The 24778-nt window shown below is 41.9% G+C and overlaps 2 protein-coding genes across 4 annotated transcripts in view; both read left to right on the top strand.

Annotated features, from left to right (window-relative positions):
* TMEM245 (transmembrane protein 245) overlaps nucleotides 1-11066 on the top strand; it is a 109508-nt gene extending 98442 nt beyond the window's left edge. Inside the window, exon 17 of the mRNA XM_060101450.1 lies at nucleotides 7061-11066. Coding sequence (XP_059957433.1) covers nucleotides 7061-7106 — 46 coding nt within the window. The 3' untranslated portion in view covers nucleotides 7107-11066. The remainder of the gene's footprint in view (nucleotides 1-7060) is intronic.
* A 3220-nt stretch (nucleotides 11067-14286) lies between these two features.
* Nucleotides 14287-24778, top strand: part of CTNNAL1 (catenin alpha like 1) — a 60380-nt gene continuing 49888 nt past the window's right edge. For all 3 annotated transcript variants that reach the window (XM_060100857.1, XM_060100856.1, XM_060100854.1), the window contains exon 1: nucleotides 14287-14492. In XM_060100857.1, coding sequence (XP_059956840.1) covers nucleotides 14352-14492 — 141 coding nt within the window. In that variant the 5' untranslated portion in view covers nucleotides 14287-14351. The remainder of the gene's footprint in view (nucleotides 14493-24778) is intronic.

The following is a 24778-nucleotide window of genomic DNA, read 5'->3' as shown; positions in this document are numbered from 1 at the left end:
TGACAGCTTGGTCTTACTGCTTTTTAAGTACACTTTAAAGCAGCCCTTCTGTGTTTAGTCCCACCTTCAACCCCACTTCCAAAGTTACTTGATATCACCAATTCCTGAGCCTTATGGGCAATTTTGCTGAATACCTTCTGGCTAAGGATTCAGCTCTTTAGGTTATGCTGGGTCATAGCAGTTGTTCATCTGCTTTCCATCTTCTAAAAATTTGTTGCTCTTAACCTCTTATTTTCTCTTTTTTCTCCTCTTTTTTCAGGTAGGTTTATGCCTTTAAAAAAACACTTTTTACTGGCATTCTAATGGGGTTTTGAGAAGGCCTGAAGGAACTATGTGTTCAACACAGCACTTTCTAGTGGAAAGTCTAAATGACCTCTTAAATAGTAACAAACAACCCCTACTGACATTTATTGGGACTCAGCATGCCAAGTTCTGTGATAAAACTTACCTGCGTTGTCTTATTTTACTTAATCTGTCCAATGTTTTCATGTGAGGTTAGGAAAGATTGTTTTCCATATTTTATAAATGAAGAAATCCAGGCTTAGAGAGGTTAACTTGCCTCTAGTCACATAGTAATAAGCAGGTGAGCTGGTGTGTTACAACTAAAGATCTTTCTTTTCCTTAATCATCTCCCCCCTCTGCCCCAACAAGATAAAACATTCTCCTCTGTTTCCTTCCTCAGTAGATGTTACCCTCTAATTATATGTGCCAGTGTGTGGTCATCCTTATGACTTTCCATCTCCTCAGTAACCATCTTTACCAAGTCCTATCAGTTTTATCTCAAATCTGTCCTTTCCCCTTTTTCTCCAGTTCCACCTGCCCTGGGCCCAGCTGTTAGGTTTCTCACCTGGACTGCTGCAGGCATCTCAGTCTCCCAGCCGGTCTCTCAGTGTCCACTCTTACTGTCCTCCAGTCCCTTTGCCATACTGCAGCGGATGTTTTCTTTTCAGAATGGAGGCACATCTGGTCGTGCTTCCCAAAACTGGCCTCCCATTGTCCTTACAAGGAAGATCAGAATCCTTCCAAGGCCCTACATGATCTACCTGTGCCTGCTTCACGAATTCTGAAACATTTTCCCCTGCCTGAGCTGCAGCCACATTGGCTTTGTGTCAGGTCCTCAATGACACCAGCTCCATTCAAACTCTAGGACTTGAAGCACGCTGCTTTCTCTGTCTGGACACTCTCCCCCTCCCCCATCTTTCCTTGCCTAGTCAACTCCTAATCATTCTTCAGATCGCAACTCAAGTGTCAGTTCGTGGGAGCGGCTTTCCCTACCCCCAAGATTAGGTTACGTCCTTCTGCTAGTTTAATGCTCTTACAGATAGCACCTTGTACCTTTCCTTTCTCGTATGACTTTCACTTATATACTTGATTCTTTGTCTTTTCCCGCTTGACTGTGGTTGCTGTTACTGCGGGGTCATGTCCATGTTAGTTACTGGTGTATCCACAGCACCTGTCAACCTTGGAAAGCGCTCTCTTCCTAGTTGAAGGAATGAATGGACTGTGAGGGAATAGTCCCTACAGAGGCATGAGCTGTGGAAGGGTTCGGCTTGTCTTAGGAGCTCTCATGTTGTTACAGTGTGATAATGGAGGGTGGATTGTTCATTCCATTAGGCAGATATACCTTCTAATTGCAGATGGAGGCACTGGTGGCTGAGAAGACCCATTTGCACGGCTCTTTCTGTGTACTGCCATGGATCTTCAGACGGATGAATGACTGTCCACCTAAGGAAAGATGAAGGAGGGTGGACCCCCTTTCTCTGCTTCTCACTGTTGATCGTGGTGGTTGCACTGTTTCACAAGGGTGAATGTCGCAGACACAGCACAGCTTTGGGCTCCCAACTATTTTGGCCTTGATTCAATAATCAGAACCTATTGCTTCCCCTGTTCTCTGTTAACACTGGGGCTGTTTGGGAGGTGTGGGGAAGGATCAAAACACCCTGCTGTCACACATTTTCAAGTACTTTCTTGATTTTTGGACAGGATAATCAGACTTGATTTGATGTACTTATTTCACTCCTACCAAAAACTGAGCAGCAATCTCTGAATGTTAAAGCTCAGAAAAACCTGTAAGTAGAAAGTAAGGGCCTGTCGCAGGAACTCCTGTGGGAACGCTGTTCTCTGTATTCAAGTTTTCCTTTGCCCTCTGTCATACCTTGTTATGACCGGAGGTGACAGCTGGAATGTGGCCCTTTAGGAACTCAGCTTTATCTTTTTCTAGGATAGAGTAATTAGTAACTCATTGCTGTTTTTAGAAGCATTATCTTAACCTGACTGTGATTATCTTTCATGATTTAATACCCAAAGTTCAAACAAAGTTCAGTATCTTTTCATAAAAGAAATTACAAATGGTCCCCAACTTAAGAAGGTTTAACTTACGATTTTTTCAACTTTGTGATGGTATGAAAGTGATACACATTCAGTAGAAACTGTACTTAAACTTTGAATGTTGTTTTTTTCCTGGGCTAGTGATAGGCGTTACGATACTCTCTTGTGATGCTGGGCAGCGGCAGCAGCCGCAGCTCCTAATCAGCCACTCGATCAGGTAAAGAAACAACTGATAGGCCTGCAACCATGCAGTACCCAGACAACCGTTCTGTTCTTCACTTTCAGTACAGCATTCAGTAAATTACATGAGACATTCAACACTTTATTATAAAACTGGCTTTGTGTTAGGTGATTTTGCCCAACTGTAGGCTAATGTAAGTGTTCTGAGCATGTTTAAGGTAGGCTTGGCTAAGCTATGATGTTTCGTAGGTTAAGTGTATTAAATGCTTTTTGACTTGATATTTTCAACTTACAGTGGGTTTATTGGGATGTAATACCATCCTAAGTCAAGAAAGATCAGTATCTGGCAGTTAAGCTACGGTGTAACACATCCTACTTTTTATAGAGCAAGAAGTTATTTTTGTCTTTGCAAAATAAGATATGAAGATGTTCTCCAAAAAACAGTCACCACGCCTCCAGGTCTTTACATTGACCTTAAGGATTTCAGTTGGAGTGTACTCCCCATCGTTCCAGTTTAGGATGATGAGGGACAAAGGAGAACTGGAGGTGGGAGGGGGGCTGGACTCTGCTCCCCCTCCGTTGGTGGGTGCTTCTCCTTTGACACTGTCACTTAAAAACTTTCCTGAACCTGTTCATTCCTCTGTCTTCCCAATGGTGTTGACCCAATGCCAGGATTTCTTCAACATCCTCTTCACTGGTCCCTGCCTCTAGTCTTACTTCCCTCCCATCTTGTTCTCTGGTTTTTCTGGAGCATAACTGTTAAATGCCTCTGCTGCTTAAAATTCCCATGATGGCTTCCCATGGCCTTCAAGATGAAGTTGAAACTTTAAATCGGCCCATCAGACTTTTCGTGCCTTCTGTCTCCCTCAGCAGACTCATCTCTCTCTGTTGCCTGCCTTACATTTTCTTTTCTAGGGATATTGAACTTGTTTAGTTTTGTGGAATCAGTGAGATCTTTGCACATGTTTTCCCCTCTGTAAAGAATACTATCCCCTTTCTAGCCAAGTCCAGTATCATAACCTTAAAGTACTCTTCTTTGGAGAAGCATTACTAGAACTCTCTAGACTAGATAAGATGTCCCTGCTATGTGTTCCCATAGCATCTTCCACGTATCCTAACTTAATACCTATTATATAAATGTGTGTTTGTCTTTCCACTAATTGGTAAGCTTTCTGAAGGTAGGAACTATGTCTAACCTGTTTACAGCTGTGTTACCATTCCTGGCATGGTGTTTGGCAAATAGAAAGTGCTCAATGAAAATTTGATGAATTAATAGATTAGTGAAACCAAGAGCAGATCAGATTAAAAGATTTTTGCAGTGTAACTGTGAGGCTGATAAAAAGAGGAGGGGCCATGGTAAACTCCAGCCTTAGAACTTTATTCCAAATTTTTGGAAGGGGAGGAATGTACGTAATAGTGATGACATGTGCTCTGTCACAAGATGTGCGGGTGAGGGTCTAGGAAATACACACTTGCTATCCTGAGCGAACGAAAGTAAGTTAAACATCCACAATTTACTCTGCTTCTCTGGGAGGCTGGGAGTCAACGGCTCTTGAGTTGTTAAATCAGAAAAGATTTAAACATTCACATAAATGGATTTTTAAAAATCTCATTGAAACTTCAAGGGAAGCAGATCCCAAAATATTTCCAAGGAGCAGAGATTGTAAATGAGAAATCACACCGCACAATCTCCATTGCTCTTAAAGGAACTATAAAATGTTAACAGCAGTCCTCTGTGCCCCCCAGTCTCATGTGGCCCCATTGTGCATTGCTTGTTCTTGAGAAATTCTACCACTATGGTTCAAAGGAGCGTAATAAGCCTTATGGCTTGGGAAAGAATACTGTATTTAGATGGTTTAGGTAGGACATTTGCCATTTTTAGAAATACTGATAAGGAAATTCCCTGGCAGTCCAGTGGTTAGGACTCGGCACTTGCACTGCCGAGGGCCTGGGTTCAATCCCTGGTTGGCGAATTAAGATCCCGAAAGCTGCGCGTTGAGGCCAAAAAAAAAAAAAAGAAAGAAAGAAGGAAATACTGTCAGTGCAATATTTATTCCTTTGTTTCTTCCTAATCTAGAGAGTTACAGATTTATGAGCCCTGCAGATTAGTTAGTACTGTGCCTTTGATGAGGCCAGAAAGAAATTATTTCTCTATCTCTAGCTTATGGAGTTTGTTTTCCAGGAGATAATTGAGGTTCAGTTAAGATCAGTGTTACTTCTATAGGGTTTTACACACACATTACCTCCGCTCCGCCCCGCCCCCCCCCCGCCCCCGTGTTTTCTTAGCTTGCTTCACTTTGTTTTCTTTCTTCTGAGTCCTTGTGGAGACTTTCTTGGCCTGGAGGCGGAATTGAATAGCAGGTATGAATTTCAAGGTCACAGCTAAGCTTACTTGTCAACAGAAAGCAGTCGCCAGGCGAACCACAGTCTTAATCTTATTTCATGCATCTTTGCCCTGAGGCAGAAATTTTCATTCATAATTTAGGGGAATTGAAGAGTTAGAGATTCAAATTTGCGGGTATCTTAGAAAGTTGAAAAGGTATCAAAGAATGAGTTTACAAACCGTTTTGGGTGTTGGAAAATACTTTGAAATATTGACAAGTTTTTGGTTATTGGTTTTAAAGATTTTCCAGGGCTTCCCAGAATTAAGTGCTACTTGAAATTCATATAGTCTGAGGCAACTTGTAGCCAGCTTTGCCTATACACAAATGTAAAAACAAAAATTTAGGTGAGACTGTGAAAAATAGATATATAAATAAATGGGTAGATAGCTATATAGAGCAATGGTTCATGGGAGGAGGGTGTGATTTTGCTCCCCTCAGGGGGCGTTTGGCAATGTCTAGAGACATGTTCATCATCACAGCTGTAGTAGGTGGAGGCAGGGATGCTGCTAAACATCTTACAATGCACAAAATGGTCCACAGTGCGGCTGTTGAGAAACCCTGATTTGATGGATGTAGAGATAGATGGATATTAATATATATATAAAACATTTGTGTCTGTATAAATCTTAGTTTGGGGGAATTTTTCTCCAGGTATAAATAAAAAATATTTAAGGAAAAATTCATGCCAATTCTTTGACCTATCAGCGTGTATTCAACATGGGGTTCAGTCATGTCACATATAAACCCTTTCAGAGCCACAGGAACCATAGCCAGGAAGCTTACCCCTTCCTCAAAGCTGTTCCTTTAGATGTAGGGCCTCATGCAGTGAAGGAGCCTTGAGATAACTGAGCATCCTTGAATGTAATCTTTTTTCTGTAACATTTTACCTGTGCCCCTCTTGACATTAAAGTACTTCCTACATTGTGCTAAAGGGTTAGTCTTTAATTTACCTCTGCCCTGCCTGTTGAACCCTCCTAACTGGTGACATTGTTGTAAAGGAGCAAGGCAACCTCTATCTAAAAGGATGGTAATAAACTTGTGCTTCATATCTGTATCAGTTAAGATAGATTTGCCTGTATTATAACCAAAAAACAAACTCAAAAAAATCCACCATCAGTAGAACTTAAAATAACAGTGACTTAAATGAGCCAGAAGTTTATTTCTCTCTTGGGTGTAAGAAGTGCAGAGGCAGGCAGATCAGGACTAGTGTGTCTGTTCCACAGACATCCATGCCAAGCTTTGCCCTACCTTAACGCCAGCCTTGGTGTGAGGTCTTTTCATCTAAGATGGGTGCTTGAGCTCATGTTCATTGATAAACTCTGACCTGGCCATGTGGCTGCCAACACAGATGCAGACCTGGCTGGGTGATATCATCTTAGCTTGGGCGTAAAAATTACGTAGCAAAGGCCAACTAGCTTTTATAGTCCTAAGGTAGGCACCACAAAGATGCAGCAGACCACCTCCATCCAACCCAGATATTGCCTGCCAATTAGCTACATTTACTTGGCTTGCTTGATGTAGGTTAGAGACGGTACAAGTACAAGGTCATCTGTTGAAAAGACCTACCCCATTTCTCCTGCCCTGAACCACAATCCTCAGAGCTTGGACATTGCTGGGTCAGTTTTCCTATTTTGCAATAAAACTTATCCTGCTAACGTTTAATCTTTGGTCTCTTAATGATTTTCTCTTTAACATCATTGTGTCTACTTTCTAGTCAGCAAGAAGGGGGAAGGATTGAAGATTACCCTTCTCTTTTAAGTACACTGTCCAGAACTCACTCAACACTTCGAATTGGCCAGATCTTAGTCACATGGTCATTAGTTTCAAGAGAGTCTGGGGAAATACTCTTTTGGATGGACCCTCCAAAAACCTGGAGTTCTTGTTACTAAAGATTGAGAGACAGCTATCAGACTTTGAAACAATACTCAGTGAAAATATCAGGAAAAAAATAGTGACTACACAACCTCATCAAGGCTCTCAAATTATAAAAATAAGATATTCTGTGGCAATGAATTACTGGTTAGATGCTATTTTTCTTTCCTTCCTTCCTTCCTTCCTTCCTTCCTCCATCCTCCATCCCTCCCTCCCTCCCTCCCTCCCTTCTCTGTGGTTTTATTTTTTCCCCTTTTCCAAAAGCAAAACTAATCATTCTGTCTTTCTTCTTAAAGGGCTTTCCGTGACATTTCTGAAGATCTGAAGCCTTCAGTAGACTGACTTGGTTTCTAAACCGCAGTGATTTCTCTGGGAAATTCAACCTTGACTGTGAGTTTAGCTCAGCTGTGGCCTCCTATCCTTTCAGCTGTGCCTGGCAAACAGAGCCCAGGAGAAGAAGCAGAAGCCTCCTAGCCTTCCATACAGAATGCCCGGACAAGAGAGGACTTGCTGTGCTTTGCATTTTAAAGCACAGCTTTGGAGCTCAGAAATGTGGTTTACTCACTTAACTGTTGTTAAGATGGCTTGAAAAGTTTCAGTTTATAAACTGGTACCATGGCTTGAAATTTTCCCACTTTGGTTATGTATATTATAATATGTATTTATAAAGTTTTTTAAAGAGTCCTAAACTACCTGCTGTATACAATGTAGTTTTCTCCTGTTTTAAGAAATCTGTTCTTAAACGTTTCTGTGACAGTCACTTTTCCATGAAGAGGGCTTTCACTTTTGAGAATGTAGTTGCTTGAGTGGGAAAAATGAGTCTTCTCCCTTCTTCCACAGTGTATGGTCCTCTCTGTAAGGAAGAGCAAATCTTCAGTGTAAGGGCAGGTGGCTTATTTGAAGTTCAGTTAGTTGTATGTTACAACCACAGGAGACCACAGAAAGACCGAAGCTCTTCCTCCCCTTCTCCCTCCATCCCCTACTGCTCTATTGCCAAATTTTAAAAACTTGGCTGACCACATTGAAATTAAATTCTTATTAAGCTGCTATTAATGGTAACAGTATGATAGAATTCATGTTGTAATGTTTTTCTTTCCAAATGTTTTAAGAAGAAAATCTCAGGGGCAGCAGTGCTCTGATTCATTAAAAGTATCCCTGTTTCACTATTTGGAATTTGACCAATTAGTTTTATTAGCAGTAAAATTTTATATCTGTGAGGTATTTTCCCATCACTTAGCACAGTGCCTTGCACATAGACTCTATTATTATTATTTTTTTTTTTGCAGTACGCGGGCCTCTCACTGCTGTGGCCTCTCCCATTGAGGAGCACAGGCTCCGGACACGCAGGCTTAGCGGCCATGGCTCACGGGCCCAGCCACTCCGCGGCATGTGGGATCTTCCCGGACCGGGACACGATCCCGTGTCCCCTGCATCGGCAGGTGGACTCTCAACCACTGCGCCACCAGGGAAGCCCGCACATAGACTCTAGATGAATGCTTGTTGAATTCAATGATGACTTTTAAACTATCTCAGAGATCCCAGTAACCACGTAGTGCTCTACATTTGACCAAGTCTGTTTGCACATATTATCTCACAAGCACTTCACATCAGCTTTCATATAGCTTTACATTATTTTGCAACAGTTTCACACAGATGGGGAAGGTAAGGTTCAGAAAAGTGACCAACTCAAAAGTTGTGAAGTTTAGTAAAATTTGACCTCATCTTTCTGACTCCACACTCTGCCAACTCTGCTATATTGTAGTGTTTCTTTTAATATCTTACACAATTTTTCCAGTGCTATGAGGTAGAATAGGTGTCCTGTTCTATTGCATAGACTTGTCCTAAGGTTAATGACAGGACTGGGACTAGAACCCAGCTCTTAGCTTTGTGCCCTTTCCACTGTGTAAAACAATCTTCAGGCTCTTTCTCCGCCCCCAGAGGAGTATGCAGGAGAAAGAGTTCTTAAGTAACAAAGATTTCATTTTTGGAAAACATTTAAAAGTAGAAATCATCTTTTTCTAAAACATCTTCTCATTGAGAAGCATAGTTAATGATAATTACTTTAAATTTATTCTGATATTACTTCAGAAAAAGTCCGTCTAGGAAAGAGGCTACCATGAGGTCTTTGTCTGTAGAGTAGACTGTACAGATCTCATATATTTCCTGTGAATCCTTCCAACAATTACAATCTGGTATTCCACCAAGTGTTACATCTGGCACTAAGTGGCACTAAGTAACTCATTCTTTAATCACTTGTTCAGTTATTCATTCAGTAAAACATTGGTTGAGAGTTTGCCAGACTCTAGGTTCTATGCCGGGCACTGTACAGGGTGCTGTAGGGGATAACTCATAAGAAGGCCTTCTCTCACCTTGAATCTTAGCCAGATCATGTGTATTGCTAAAATTAAAAATTTTGCATTAAAAGTATTAAGAAAGAAATCAGGTTTGTTTTTGTTGATGGTATACTGAGAAGTTTACAGCTGTGATTAGCACATATTTATGAGAGGCAAATATTATGCACAGTGAGTTAGTGTGCATATGCAAATTATGTTCTTCCAAAGTGCTTTTAGCTCTGTAAAGTGATATTGCAAAAGTATAAATTTGAGGTAATATATGGCTCTTGCTGGTCATCATTATTAGTGTGAATACCAGGTCCTTAGAGGGGGACTCAGAGCCCTAAGAGAATAGTTTAGAGCTGCCAAAATTAGCAATGATGTAGTATCACCTTGAGGTATCAGGAGCAGAGGTACCCCAGAGTACTCCCCAGTCCTGTCAGGAAACTTGAACTGCCCCAGTACTCCAGCAACAGCCTAAGGACTTGAAGTCCCTGCAGCTGGGGAAGGTCTTCCTGGAACCCTCAGAAACAGAGAGAACATGCCCCCTCAGATACACAGTGAGGAGGTTTTACAGATCTTCATAAGGCATTGAGATCAAATGATATGAAAGAGTAGAAGTTTCAAGCTCAAGTCTCAAAGATGATTCTCAGGATTTGACCCAGAAAGAAGTTTCCCTAGGAACAGATAATGCATTGATGAAGTAGAAGTAGCTTCAGTAAAAACATAGTACAGAAATCCTATCACAATGTCCTGCATTTTATAGCTTTATTGAAGATGAGTTTGAAGGTCCCATTCACTACTCAACTGTAAACTGAATGGAGGGGATAAGGTCTCCCCACACAGTATGTTCCTCTCTTTTCCGAGAATGAGGCACGGGATTTTCAGCATAAACTCCATGTCATGTAAGTCCAGCTTCATTTCCAAAATTCCTATCACGCTCTCTGTTTCTGGAAGTGATCTCTGCCAGGCTGCCTTAGATACCAGTTTTACTTATTCTTAAGTTTGCAAGGATTCTTAACACCCATTTCCATTAGAGGTGGTTAGCTGGCAGAGTTTTCCCTTGACTTCTGAGACTGGTGCAAATTGACTCTTGATACCCAAGAAGTGTTATTTAAACAAACTAAGTAGCTTTGGAAATAGCAGTTTATTCCATTAAAGGGCTTGCAGATGAGGTCCTCTGGCTAACCTTGGTCTTAACAAGAACCCATCGTGACCCATCAGGACTTGCTAGTACCCCTAGTTCCCACTTTGGTTGTATTTAGAGCTTCAGGATGTGTCGCTACTGAGCAAGAAATGCTCAGAAATTCAGGCTATGAGGGGTTAGATTAGAGCAAAGTAATTTTAGGTGAGTTATCCAGAACTTTCAACCTCAAGGTTTATAGGAAAACCCCTGCAGTCTCCTCTAAGGGTCTTCCAAGATCCTTACAAAAATATTAGACTAGGCATTTCGCAGTAGAACTATAGCCTCTGGCAACATACTTCCAAATGCTAGTTCCCGCCAAGAACAAGTATTTCTTTGTTTTTTATGTACTTCTTGTCTTTACCCATTTTGCCATTAAAATATATTCATTTCATTAACTTATCGAGGATCTGCAAAAAATATGAATGCTATGTGAAACCACTGAACAGTTAATTTTTTTGGTAGTTCAAAAATAATCAAGAGAATTACAAATCAAGATGTTCTGCCTGCATCCTGGAGTCAGAAATTCTGTGCCAGATGAGCCTTATCTAATTAGGTGATCCTGTCATTTTCTAGAGAAGGAAACAAATCCACAGGTTAAAGTGTCTTTTCTAACACAGAGCCAGTCAGTAACAATTCAGAGCAGAGTAAGTTCTTTTTTCTCTCAGCCCTTTGTTCTACTTCTCTTCCCTTTCTCTTGTAGTTGAGCAGCTTTTGGAAAAATGTGTTCCTTATAGCAGTAGTTGCAAGGGATGTTATTAGATGTTACAAGAGAACAAAAGTGTTTATGGGGTGGGGGGTGGGGACTCCAAGGTCAGTTAAAATTGAGGAATGCTGGGCTTCCCTGGTGGCACAGTGGTTGGGAGTCCGCCTGCCGATGCAGCGGACACGGGTTCGTGCCCCGGTCCGGGAAGATCCCACATGCCGCGGAGCGGCTGGGCCCGTGGGCCATGGCCGTTGAGCCTGTGCGTCCGGAGCCTGTGCTCCGCAACGGGAGAGGCCACAACCGTGAGAGGCCCGCGTACTGCAAAAAAAAAAAAAAAAAAAAAAAATTGAGGAATGCTGAGTTTGTTTCCTTTCTGTAGGACTTCGAAGAGTTTTTAATGTGTTCTTATATATTGTGAATTTATAAGGGGACAAAGACTGTGTTTACGAGACTTATTTGACCTTAAACTGCGCCCCATCCTCCTTTTCTCAGAGCAGCTCCAAGGACTCCATGTCCTTTGGGAAACATGGCTCTCAAATAAAAGTTTACAGGTCTTTTAGAAGACATCCCTAATGGAATTCTGAATCGTACATCCACCATGTAAACCGTAATATATCTCAAAGTTTAGTGAGATACCAGAAAGAAAACGTATTTGCTATTCAGAACTATACCTCAAGTATAGATTCTTTTCTACCTATGGTGTGTAGAATCAGTATTTGTGTTTTAGTTTTGAAAGTTTTTCAAAGATCAGTTAGTGTGCAAATACAGTGGTGATATATTGATATTACATTTTAATAATGCTTTTTTGTGTGGCACTTTATAGTTTTCAGAATGCTTTCATAACAGCCCTGTGAGACAGGCAGGTGTAAGTATTATCAGATGAGGCACTGGAGGCTCAAAGGTTTTTGTGATTTTTCCCTTAAGTTTATACCACAAAATAATGGAGCCAGAATTCAGGTGCAGAGCTTCTGACTCCAAGTCCAGAATTCTTTACTCCACACCTGGTTTCTTACTTTTTCTTCTAGCTTTATATTTTACTATGAAATGTATGGAAGCAGATCTTAAACATCATTTTGGCTTCTTAACAAATACTATTTTTTATGGCAGTGACCCAGAAAGTGTAACTCCAATTGTAGTTATCCCAAAGAAAACCCTTCTTTTGTGCTTTTGCAGTGCCACTTGTCTAGGTGATTGTCTAGGTGATTGGAGTGTATTTCAAATACCATTTGATTTTGAAACCAAGATTGGATATATAGTTTTGTTTTTTTTTATCGGTACGCGGGCCTCTCACTGTTGTGGCCTCTCCCGTTGTGGAGCACAGACTCCAGACGCGCAGGCTCAGCGGCCATGGCTCACTGGCCTAGCCGCCCGCGGCATGTGGGATCCTCCCGGACCGGGGCACGAACCCGTGTCCCCTGCATCGGCAGGCGGACTCTCAACCACTGCCCCACCAGGGAAGCCCTGGATATATAGTTTTAATTGCTTATGTAACTTCTGGAAAATGTATCATCTTTGCATTCTCAGGCAAAGTAGAGATGGTTTGAAAGTAAAAAAAGATTATTCAAATACAACAATACACCTTTATTCTCACAAACTGTTTCTTAGCTTTAACTTGCTTTGACAACCAACTGATGTAACATCTTTGTAAATGCAAAATATTTATATTTTGAAATAAAATTACAATGTGTTGAATGAATCAGTTGGTAAACTTAGTCTCATTTCTGTTGAGAAATTTGGTCTTCAGTGAAGTCAAACTTTCAAGAATACATCCATCTCTTAGGCCTTATATCTTGCCTTTTCTTTGACACCAGTGCTGACACTGAATTTTTATGAAATATGGGCAACTTACATAAGGGAAGATGTACCTGTGGAGTGGGTGCTGAGCACTTTAAAGAGGTGAAAAGGTCCAAGGCTAAGGCTGGAGCCCTCAGAGCCCAGGGGAAGGTGACTTTTTGGTAGATAAGGAAGTGATGAGATGGGTGGCTGGGGAGTGAGACTCAAAGTTGGATAAAAGAACTACATGTTTTGAATGAAGAAAACAAACCTAAGGTATGGCTATCTTCAATAGCAAAGATAATCTACGCAGCAGTAGCAGATGGAGCTGAACCCCAAGTGGAGGTATTTTGAAACACATCTCAGTGCTTGGGAAAGAGCTTTCTGACACCTCGAGCTGGTGTGGTATTCAGCTCATCAATGTGACATTATAGATGGAGAAAATGATCCTGGCAAAGGTGTAAGGGGTGGACTAGCCAGCCTCAGATTCAGATTGTTTTCTACTCTTGATAGTTTCTTATTGGCAAATATGCTAGTTCACAAAATATTTCTTCATGTTTCTCAGTCTGTTGCATAAGCCTAGGACCCTTTCACAGGGTGTGTGCTTCTGTCAGCCTCCTCTGGGTTTGCTTCTGGAAACTTTAGGGTCACAGGTGTCCAGTTCTCCCTCCCATCTCCATCACACAGGGGCTCCTTGATTCTTAGCCTTACCCTTAAGTGAGTTTAGTCAGAGATACACACTAATGATCTTCAGTTACTGAACAGCTGTTGAGAAACTGCTCTGTGCTAGGCACGAGGGGAAAAGTAGTTTTGAAAAGTAGTTTTAAAAAGTAATAGTGTTGAGCAGAGGTGAAGTTTTTCCATATGTTCTATTTAATTTCCTTTTGAAGAGTAATTCTGAACAGTAGCTTGAAGATACCCAGATCACTGTTTTCTTGCCGAGTACCCAGATACTCCTTAAACGACTGCATTATCAAAAGTTTCATCTTCAGTCCAGCTGAAATTGTGAGAAAGATACGGTTAGGAAAAGAGCAGGGTGGAAGGGGGAAATGGGACGTTCCCGAGAAGCTCCAGAAAAACTATAACCTGTAGAATTCCCGTCTTACGGTAAAAGCCCTTCCCTACAGGCTTGACTCTGGTCCCGGTCTACCAGTTAGTTTCAATCCCAGCGCAGGTTCCAGTAATCGCGGGGAATTCGGAGTTAGGACGAGTCACTTTTGGGGAGCATGGGAAGCTTCGCTTGGCACGGATGTCTTTGCCCTGGTAAGAAGCCACGTGGCCGTGGGACGCCCTCGGGTATCTTGTTTCTCTGTTCTAGAAGGGGCGAGACGTGTGTGGAACCCACTAAGGAATGATCTGAGAGAGACAGGATGGGGATTTGGGACAGAGGACAGAAGGGGCGGGGCCCGGGTTAGGGGGTGGGGCTGCAGGGCGGACTCCAGACTGGGGCGCGTGGAGGCGGAGAGTGGGCGGGGCCGTGCCGGGGGCGGGCCCGGCGGCGCGGGTGCATCGCAGCTGCGGAGCGCAAGCAGGCTGGCGGGCGGCAGGTCCGCAGCGGCGCGGCGTCTGGGCTTCGCGACGGGCTGAGGGCCATGGCCGCCTCTCCGGGCCCGGCCGGCGGTGCCGCCGCCGGGGCAGTGCACGGCTCCGGCCCGTTTGGCCTCGCCTTCGACTCCGGACTCGAGATCAAAACTCGCTCGGTGGAGCAGACGCTGCTCCCGCTGGTTTCTCAGGTAAAGGGGCGCGCGCGCGCGGCCCCTGCGTCTCCCTCCGGCCGCGGCCCGCGATGGCGGCGGTAGCTCTCGCGGCGGTAGCTCTCGCGGCAGGGGCCGGGCCGGGCCGGGCGGGAGGCAGCCGCTGCCCCACATTCCGCGCCAGGACTCCGGCGTCAGTGTCGGACCGCCTGTCTGGGGCTTGAGGACTGGCCTTGGTTGAGGCGGCGGGAGTCGGGACCATCCGAAATCCGGCTGCGGGGCTAAGTGGGCTGAGCAGCAGCGGAGGCTGCGGGGCGGGGAGCCCCGTGCGGACTTGAGTGCCGGCCGCAGGTGCGCCGCCCTGCCTCCCCACAGGACCCTCCTCGGGGCTGCGGCTCCGGTGGCCCATGGCTCCCCGAGGCCAGCTCCCCGGGGGCAGAGGGGACCCCCGCGGGGGCTCCGTTGGAACTTAGGGGCCCTCCTCGCTGCCGCTCTTTAACCCACTGCCCGCACACCTTTGCACCTCCAGTCCAAACCCGGACTGTGGCCAGTCTGGCTGGGGCGTTGCTGCCGGCCTCCAAGTCCAGCGTGCTCTCCTCTCCCCTAGGCCTTTGTCCCTTTCCCCGGAGTGTGAGTCGGCTCGCCAGTCGCCCGTTCACCCCGGCCCCTTCCCCTTAACCTGTCTGCTCACTTCAGTTGGCTTTTGTCCGGCCTCGGAAGGGTGAAGTGAAGGACCGTCTGATAGTTAATTCGGGTACACATCTTTTTGCCAAACCCCATTTGGGAATGTATGCTTTATTGAATTTATTGGTCCCAGCAGAAGTCTGGAATCAGCTAGTTGATGCGCGTAGCTTTAGAGAAGTTTTTGTTACTGTGAGCCGAGTTTACGCAGCCTCCGGGCTGGAATTCCTCACCTAGATCTGTTGTGATGTGCTTCACTGTGGGGAGTGAAGAATTCTGTGCCTTCAGGAGCTCGTTGATGTGTGACTCACAACGAGACTGTAACGTCTTGATGCTTCACGTTAGCATTGCCAAGATTTTACAGGTAGAAGGAATCTTAAAGTTTATCTGATGCTAAATTTAAGAATTCTTACAGCATCCTTAACAGCTGGTCACCAGTCAGCTGCTTAAACATGCTCAGTGATGGGGAGCCTGTAGCTATTCTGTAGAATTTCCAATGCTATCTGTTCTCCATCCCAGCCCTGCAGATATTTGAAAACAGCAGTCATACATGTCCCTAGATTCCTGTTATGCTGATTAAATAAACAGCCCCATTTTCTTCACCTGTGCTCATTTTAGCCTGGCTAACAGAACAGTGAATGAATAACCCTGACACTCCCCATCCCCCTTTCCTTCCAGGTCTGAAAGAAGCACTGACAGGTGGGATGAGTTGAGGATCAGTTAGTGATGTCTGCACTGCCCCTCCCACAAAAGAATACCACTACCACCGCCAACACAACCACAACACAAAGTGAAAAATACTGGAGTAGTTTTAAGAGAGAGAGTTAAGAGAGTGGTATTTTGTCCATTTTTCTTTTTTTTAACAATCCAGATATAATGCTTACTATGCGCTAGGCCGTGTTCTAAGCACTGTATACATATTAATTCATTTAATTCTCATAACAATCTTATGAGGTAGAGAGATGTTTATTCTCATTATATGAATGAGGAAACTGAGGAATAATGAGGTTAAGTGACTTGTAGTGGGACTTTCACCTGTAAATGTCGAACTGGAGTTTGAATCCAGGCAGCCTGGTCCCAGAGTCTGTGCTGTTAGCTACACAATATTTGTTCTCCCTAGAGATTAGGGGCGGTGATGAGGTCAGCCAGTAGCAGGTACAGAGAAGAGAGTCCACAATGGAAAAACAAGCTGGAAGGTTGTTGTAATCTGGAGAAATGGTAACTTTTCACAGTATCACTGCTAAAAATGTATCCTAGCGTTCTGCATTGTGTAATTCTGGGGTAAGAGAGGGTGGAGAGAGTAGGAGAGTGGAGGAGGAAACGTGAATTGGCTGCTGAGAGTTAACTAGAGGTCAATGCCAAAGGGGGAAAATGCCAGCTTTTTTTTTTCTTTTCCTTCCCTGTTAAAGACTTATTCAGGGCCATAGCTGAGGTTCTGCATTCCACACAGTATGTGTCCACAGCTGTATCTTTAGCATTATTATAACTGATATTCCTAATGATTAACTGCACTCAACAACAGAAAAGTTAACTTATGCTTAAAATCAAGAAATACATAAGGCATGGCCAGAACACTCACAAAGCAGTTAAGTGTGAAATACAGTTTAGAATGATTTTTAAGTTTCAGTGAGTATTAGTGGATTAAAGTGCAGCTCTCTAGAAAAATCATGCCCAGGAGTCTCATTTTCTAAGGATGCTGCATTATTATCCAACTCATGTTTTACCACCATATCCACAAGAATAAGTTTAAGCTTTTTAGGCAAGCATTTGTTGTAAGCTTTCTAGTTGCTACTCTTTGTGGGACTTGTATTCTAGTTGGGAGACAGGGCAGGTACAGAGTAGCACATGGCAAGTGTCAGATGAACATCATCCATAGTAAATGCTCTAAGAGCTCAGAGCAGGTGCGGATGAGTCAGCAACAGTGCCATAGAGGAGATAGGGTCTTGAGATGAACAAGTAGTGCTAGCCTTGTACAGCTTAGTTAGTTTTAAGCAGAGTTTCTACTCTGATATCATTTAACCTCTTCTGACTCTCCAGGTAAAAAGTTCTGGGTTAAATGGCCTTATTCTAGGAATGCAGCATCAGTATTAGACAAATGTATATATACAATTTTCTGCGTTTACATATTAGAAGAGATACATATTCTTAGCAATAGATGCAGAAAAGCTTCAGTTAAATTCAACTTCTAATCATAAGGAGCACATAGTAAACTAGTAATAGAAGAAAACTTCCTTAACCTGATAAAGAGTACCTACAGAAAACCTATAGTTAACATCATAGCAACAAGTCAGATTTAAAATAAACATTTCCTTTAAACTAGAAACAAGAGGAGGGATATCTGCTCTCATAGCTTCTATTCAGTTGTACTGGAAATCGTAACCAGTGCAACAAGACAAGAAGTGAAAGGTGTAAAGGTAGGAAAGGAAAAATCAAAATATAATTATCTACATAGAAAACTGGAGTCTACAAATAAATTATAAAAGTTAGGAAGTTTAGTAAGTTCATTGAATGTAGGCTTCTAAAGTCAACTGCTTTTCTTTCTACATTAATAACAAACAGAAAAGTCATCCTCAAACATGATACCAGTTAGAATAAAAATGACAGCAAAATACGTGTATATATGTGTATAGCAAAAGAGAGGCCAAACTTCATGGAGAAAATTTAAAAATTTTATGGAAAGCCAAAGTAGAGCTAAATAAATGGGAGAAAAGTACCATGTTCCTGGCTAGATTGACTTGATATTATTTACATATCAATTTTCCCTGTTGATATGTAAATTTAATGCAATTCCAATGAAAATTTCAGCAGGATTTTTTTTTAGTAGAATTTGATAAAAGTAATTCTAAAATTTGTATGAAAGAGCAAATAGCCAAGAATAGCCAGAAGAGAAACAAGGTGGGTAGACTTGCTCTACCAGATTTCAAGTCTTATTATAAAGCTAGAGTGATTAAGACAATGTGGGTTTAAGAACAGAGATGGACAAATAGACTAGTGAAACAGAATAGAGAACCTAGAAACAGATCCACACATATACGGAAACTTGATAATTCACAGAATTGGCACTGCTCATCAGTGGGGAAAGGAAGAACTTCTTAAAAAATGGGAACAATTGGTTATCTGAATAGAAACACATGATATTGAATCCCAATTCCAAATGGATTAAAAGTATCAATATGAAAGTAAAAAACTTAAAACACTTTTAGGAAAAAAAATTGGGCAATATCTTCACTACCTCAAGGTGGGAAAAGATTTCTTAATACACTGAAAGTATAAACCCTAAGCAAAAATTACTACATTTGCTCCATTAAAATGGAGAATTGGACTTCCCTGGTGGCACAGTGGTTAAGAATCTGCCTGCCAATGCAGGGGACACGGGTTCGAGCCCTGGTCTGGGAAGATCCCACATGCCGCGGAGCACCTAAACCCGTGCGCCACAAGAGAAGCCACCACAATGAGAAGCCCGCGCACCGCAACAAAGACCCAATGCAACCAAAAGTAAAAATATAATAAATTTTTTTTAAAATGGAGAATCTTTGTTCATCAAAGTTGAAAGGATAAGCCTTAAAGTGGGAGAATATGATTGCAACACAAATAACCAACAAATGATTGGTAGCACCCAGGATAAATAAAGGACTCCAATGAATCAAAAATAAGATTACCCATTAAAAATTGGTAAAATGAATACTCATAGAAGAGGAAACAGATGTCTAAAAGATATGTGAAAAGATGCTCAACTTTATTAGAAGTCAGTGAAGTACAAGTTAAAGCTGCAGTGAGAACAAGCGTTGGTGAGGAATGTGGAGTTGATGGAAATGTCCATAGTACAACAGTTTTGGAAAACAGTTTGATGTAATAAAGTTCAAGGTGGGTATTACCTAAGGCCCAGGAATTTCACTGTTAAATCCATACCCCTAGAGAAAATCCTGCACGTGTATTAGAGACATAGATTGGAATGTTGATAGTCTTTTTACTTCTAATGGCTCCAAACTGGAAACTACCCAAACGTCTTTTAGCAGTAGGATGTTTAAATAAAATGTGCTAAGTTCATACGAGATACTATGCAGCAGTGAAATGAATAAACCATAGCTATAATTATCAATATGGATGAATCTCAAAAGCATAATGTTAAGGGGAAAAAAATTAAAGGTTCAAAACAGGCAAAACAAAACCATACATCATTTAAGGATATAACATATGTGCAATAGTTATAATAAGGGAATGATGAACACAGAATCAGAGCAGTGGTTTCCTCTGGGGCGGGGGGTGAGGGGGTGATGTAGAAAGGGAGGGGCCCTCAGGGCACATGGGCTGTCAGAGGTGCTGCTAATGTTTTCTTAAGCTTGGTGGTAGGTTTGTTTTGTCTTCCTTTCGTTTCTTTAAATGGTATGCATACGTGTTCTATACACTCATTTGTTGTATATTTCCTAATTCAGATGATTTTTTAAAAGCCCTGGGCTAAGTCCCAAGCACATTTTCTACAGAGCAGCTCCCCACCTTCTTTAATAATCACTTTATTCTTCCTGTCAAAACTCCCACTCCCAGTCTTACAATGCTTTTATCCAAGGAAGGGAAGAGGGATAGCTGCCACACAGCTCCACCCTGGTGTGGAATGTTATTCTACCACCCACTAGTCTTTTCCTGTCTGTGATAGATTTACTTCACTCACCGTTATACAGACCCTTTAATAACTCTCCAGGGTAGCTCCCCTGTCTTCCCATTTCTCTCTGCGTTGTCCTGGAAGCTTCTTAGGATCTTTGTCTCACTAAGTTGGAGATGAATACATCTGCTGATTTGTGTATGTGAATATAGGTGTTTTTTTTTTTTTTTGCGGTATGTGGGCTTCTCACTGTTGTGGCCTTTCCCGTTGCGGAGCACAGGCTCCGGACGCGCAGGCTCAAAGGCCATGGCTCACGGGCCCAGCCGCTCCCCGGCATGTGGGGATCTTCCCGGACCGGGGCACGAACCCACGTCCCCTGCATCGGCAGGCGGACTCTCAACCACTGCGCCACCAGGGAAGCCCGAATATATGTGTTTTTAATTGCAAAGGAAAAACACATAAATAGTGTATAAAGAGAGTGAAAGTGCCCTTTTTCCTGCTTTTAAAGACCTCCTCATGATTTCGTGTGTTTTCTTCTATACTGGTTGCTATAGCTGATTAGCTGATTTTTCTGTCTAATAATTTTGAGAATTTACTAATGAGTTAAGCCCAGGGATGAACTTCTCTGTCCTGGGCTGACTCCCTGTTTTTCAGGTCCCAGGGAATTAAAGCTTTGTTCTTTTATCTGGCCTACTACCATTTTTTTTTTTTTCCTCCCTGGGCCTTCACTTGGTTTCTTATCTTCCCACAAAATAAGTAAACTAAGATAATCCATTTCAATCAAGAGATTACTGTCAGTTATTCTAGAAAATAAGAATAACATCACAAACATGAGGAAAGAACAGATTCTAGAAATGTGAAAAGGGCAATATCTAATCATTATGTAATGCTTACTAAATACCAGACACTATTCTAAGTACTTTATTTACATATACTAATTTATTCTCCACAATGACCTTATGAGATGGGTACTTTTATTACTCCTGTTTTTACAGATGAGAACACTGAGTCACAGAAAGGTTAGATAACTTGCTATATAATCATATGACAGAGCCAGAACTCAAACCCAGGCAGAGTGACGCCAGAAGAACTCATGCTCTTAACTGCTAGGCTATACTTTGTTGGCGATGAGAACTTCTTGACACCCTTTGTTAGAAGGTATCAAGTAGGTCCGGGTTCTTACTCTTTTATTCCACAGGAGAGTTCTTCAATGTATCAGATCCTCTTTCTTCCCCATGGGATACCTTCTCTGCCCTCTTTTCCAGTTCATTCAGACATTCTCTACACTCTGGTGTTAGGGCAACTCTAGGTTGTGACTCCCAATTTAATATGTGTCCTATTTTTGCAGAATAATAGCTAAAATTTTATTTGGCACATTCAAGGCAATTTTACCAGCTGTCTGTCCCCTGATTTTTTTTAACATCTTTATTGGAGTATAATTGCTTTACAGTGTTGTGTTAGTTTCTGCTGTATAACAGAGTGAATCAGCTATATGCATACATATATCCCCATATCCCCTCCCTCTTGTGTCTCCCTCCCACCCTCTTTATCCCGCTGCTCTAGGTGGTCACAAGCACCAAGCTGCTGTCCCTGTGCTATGTGGCTGCTTCCCACTAGCTATCTATTTTACATTTGGTAGTGTATATATGTCAGTGTTACTCTCTCACTTCATCCCAGCTTATGCTTCCCCCTCCCCGTGTCCTCAAGTCCATTCTCTATGTCTGTGCCTTTATTCCTGTCCTGCCCCTAGGTTCATCAGAACCATTTTTTTTTTTAAGATTCCATATATATGTGTTAGCATATGGTATTTCTTTTTCTCTTTCTGACTTACTTCACTCTGTATGACAGACTCTGGGTCCATCCAACTCACTACAAATAACTCAATTTCGTTTCTTTTTATGGCTGAGTAATATTCCATTGTATATATGTGTCACATCTTCTTTATCCATTCATCTGTCGATGGGCACTTAGGTTGCTTCCACATCCTGGCTATTGTAAATAGTGCTGCAGTGAACATTGTGGTACATGACTCTTTTTGAATTATGGTTTTCTCAGGGTATATGCCCAGTAGTGGGATTGCTGGGTCATATGATAGTTCTATTTTTAGTTTTTTAAGGAAACTCCATACTGTTCTCCATAGTGGCTGTATCAATTTACCTTCCCACCAACAGTGCAAGAGCATTCACTTTTCTCCACACCCTCTCCAGCATTTATTGTTTGTAGATTTTTTGATGATGACCATTCTGACCGGTGCGAGGTGATACCTTATTGTAGTTTTGATTTGCGTTTCTCTAATGATTAGTGGTGTTGAGGATCTTTTCATGTGTTTGTTGGGAATCTGTATATCTTCTTTGGAGAAATGTCTATTTAGGTCTTCTGCCCATTTCTGGATTGGGTTGTTTGTTTTTTTGTTATTGAGCTGCATGAGCTGCTTATAAATTTTGGAGATTAATCCTTTGTCAGTTGCTTCATTTGCAAATATTTTCTCCCATTCTGAGGGTAGTCTTTTGGTCTTGTTTATGGTTTCCTTTGCTGTGCAAAAACTTTTAAGTTTCATTAGGTCCCATTTGTTTATTTTTGTTTTTATTTCCATTTCTCTAGGAGGTGGGTCAAAAAGGATCTTGCTGTGATTTATGTCATAGAGTGTTCTGCCTATGTTTTCCTCTAAGAGTTTGATTGTGTCTGGCCTTACATTTAGGTCATTAATCCATTTTGAGTTTATTTTTGTGTGTAGTGTTAGGAAGTGTTCTAATTTCATTCTTTTACATGTACCTGTCCAGTTTTCCCAGCACCACTTACTGAAGAGTCTGTCTTTTCTCCATTGTATATTCTTGCCTCCTTTATCAAAGATAAGGTGACCATATGTGCATGGGTTTATCTCTGGGCTTTCTCTCCTGTTCCATTGATCTATATTTCTGTTTTTGTTCCAGTACTATACTGTCTTGATTACTGTAGCTTTGTAGTATAGTCTGAATTCCGTGAGCCTGATTCCTCCAGCTCCGTTTTTCTTTCTCAAGATTGCTTTGGCGGGACTTCCCTGGTGGCGCAGTGGTTGAGAGTCCACCTGCCGATGCAGGGGACATGGGTTTGTGCCCCGGTCCAAGAAGGTTCCCACATGCCACATAGTGGCTGCGCCCATGAGCCATGGCCTTTGAGCCTGCGCGTCCGGAGCCTGTGCTCCACAACAGGAGAGGCCACAACAGTGAGAGGCCCGCATACTGCAAAAAAAAAAAAAAAAAAAAAAAAAGATTGCTTTGGCTATTCGGGGTCTTTTGTGTTTCCATACAAATTGTGCAGTTTTTTGTTCTAGTTCTGTGAAAAATGCCATTGGTAGTTTGATGGTGATTGCATTGAATCTGTAGATTGCTTTGGGTAATATAGTCATTTTCACAATGTTGATTCTTCCAATCCAAGAACATGGTATATGTCTCCATCTGTTTGTATCATCTTTAATTTCTTTCATCAATGTCTTATAGTTTTCTCCATCTCCCTCTGCTATATTTTGGAAGAGCTTGAGAAGGATAGGCGTTAGCTCTTCTGTAAATATTTGATAGAATTTGCCTGTGAAGCCATCTCCTCTTGGGCTTTTGTTTGTTGGAAGATTTTTAATCACAGTTTCAATTTCCGTGCTTGTGATTGGTCTGTTTATATTTTCTATTTCTTCCTGGTTCAGTCTCTGAAGGTTGTGTTTTTCTAAGAATTTGTCCATTTCTTCCAGGTTGTCATTTTTTTTTTTTTGCGGTATGCAGGCCTCTCACTGCTGTGGCCTCTCCCGTTGCGGAGCACAGGCTCCGGACGCGCAGGCTCAGCAGGCATGGCTCACGGGCCCAGCTGCTCCGCGGCATGTGGGATCTTCCTGGAGCGGGGCATGAACCCGTGTCCCCTGCATCGGCAGGTGGACTCTCAACCACTGCGCCACCAGGGAAGCCCCAGGTTGTCAATTTTATTGGCAAAGAGTTGCTTGTAGTAATCTTTCATGATCCTTTGTATTTCTGTATTGTCAGTTGTTACTTCTTTCTCATTTCTAATTCTGTTGATTTGGTTCTTCTCCCTTTTTTCCTTGATTAGTCTGGCTAATGGTTTATCAATCTTGTTTATCTTCTCAAAGAACCAGCTTTTAGTTTTATTGATCTTTGCTATTGTTTCTTTCATTTCTTTTTCACTTATTTCTGATCTGATCTTTATGATTCCTTTCCTTCTGCTAACTTTGGTTTTTTTCTTCTTCTTCTTTCTCGAATGCTTTAGGTATAAGATTAGGTTGTTTATTTGAGATGTTTCTTGTTTCTTGAGGTAGGATTGTACTTCCCGCTTAGAACTGCTTTTGTTGCATCCCATAGGTTTTGGGTTGTCGTGTTTTCATTGTCATTTGTTTCTAGGTATTTTTTGATTTCCTCTTTGATTTCTTCAGTGATCTCTTGGTTATTTAGTAGCCTATTGTTTAGCCTTCATGTATTTGTATTTTCTACCGATTTTTTCCTGTAATTGATACCTAGTCTCATAGCATTGTGGTCGGAAAAGACACTTGATACGATTTCAGTTTTCTTAAATTTACCAAGGCTTGATTTGTGACCCAAGATATGGTCTATCCTGGAGAATGTTCCATGAACACTTCAGAAGAAAGTATATTCTGTTTCTTTTGGTTGGAATGTCCTATAAATATCAATTAAGTCCATCTTGTTTAATGTGTCATTTAAGCTTGTGTTTCCTTATTTATTTTCATTTTGTATGATCTGGCCATTGGTGAAAGTGGGGTGTTAAAGTCCCCTACTTTTGTTGTGTTACTGTCGATTTCCCCTTTTATGGCTGTTAGCATTTGCCTTATGTATTGAGGTACTCCTATGTTGGGTGCATAAATATTTACAATGTTTTATCTTCTTCTTGGATTGATCCCTTGATCATTATGTAGTGTCCTTCTTTGTGTCTTGTAATAGTCTTTATTTTAAAGTCTATTTTGTCTGATATGAGAATTGCTATTCCAGCTTTCTTTCGATTTCCATTTGCATGGAATATCTTTTTCCATCCCCTCACTTTCAGTCTGTATGTGTCC

Source organism: Mesoplodon densirostris, chromosome 6 (assembly GCF_025265405.1).
Source record: "Mesoplodon densirostris isolate mMesDen1 chromosome 6, mMesDen1 primary haplotype, whole genome shotgun sequence".
NCBI classification, from domain to species: Eukaryota; Metazoa; Chordata; class Mammalia; order Artiodactyla; family Ziphiidae; genus Mesoplodon; species Mesoplodon densirostris.
The sequence above is the reverse complement of the archived record's forward strand: the minus strand, read 5'-3'. Positions and strand labels throughout refer to the sequence as shown.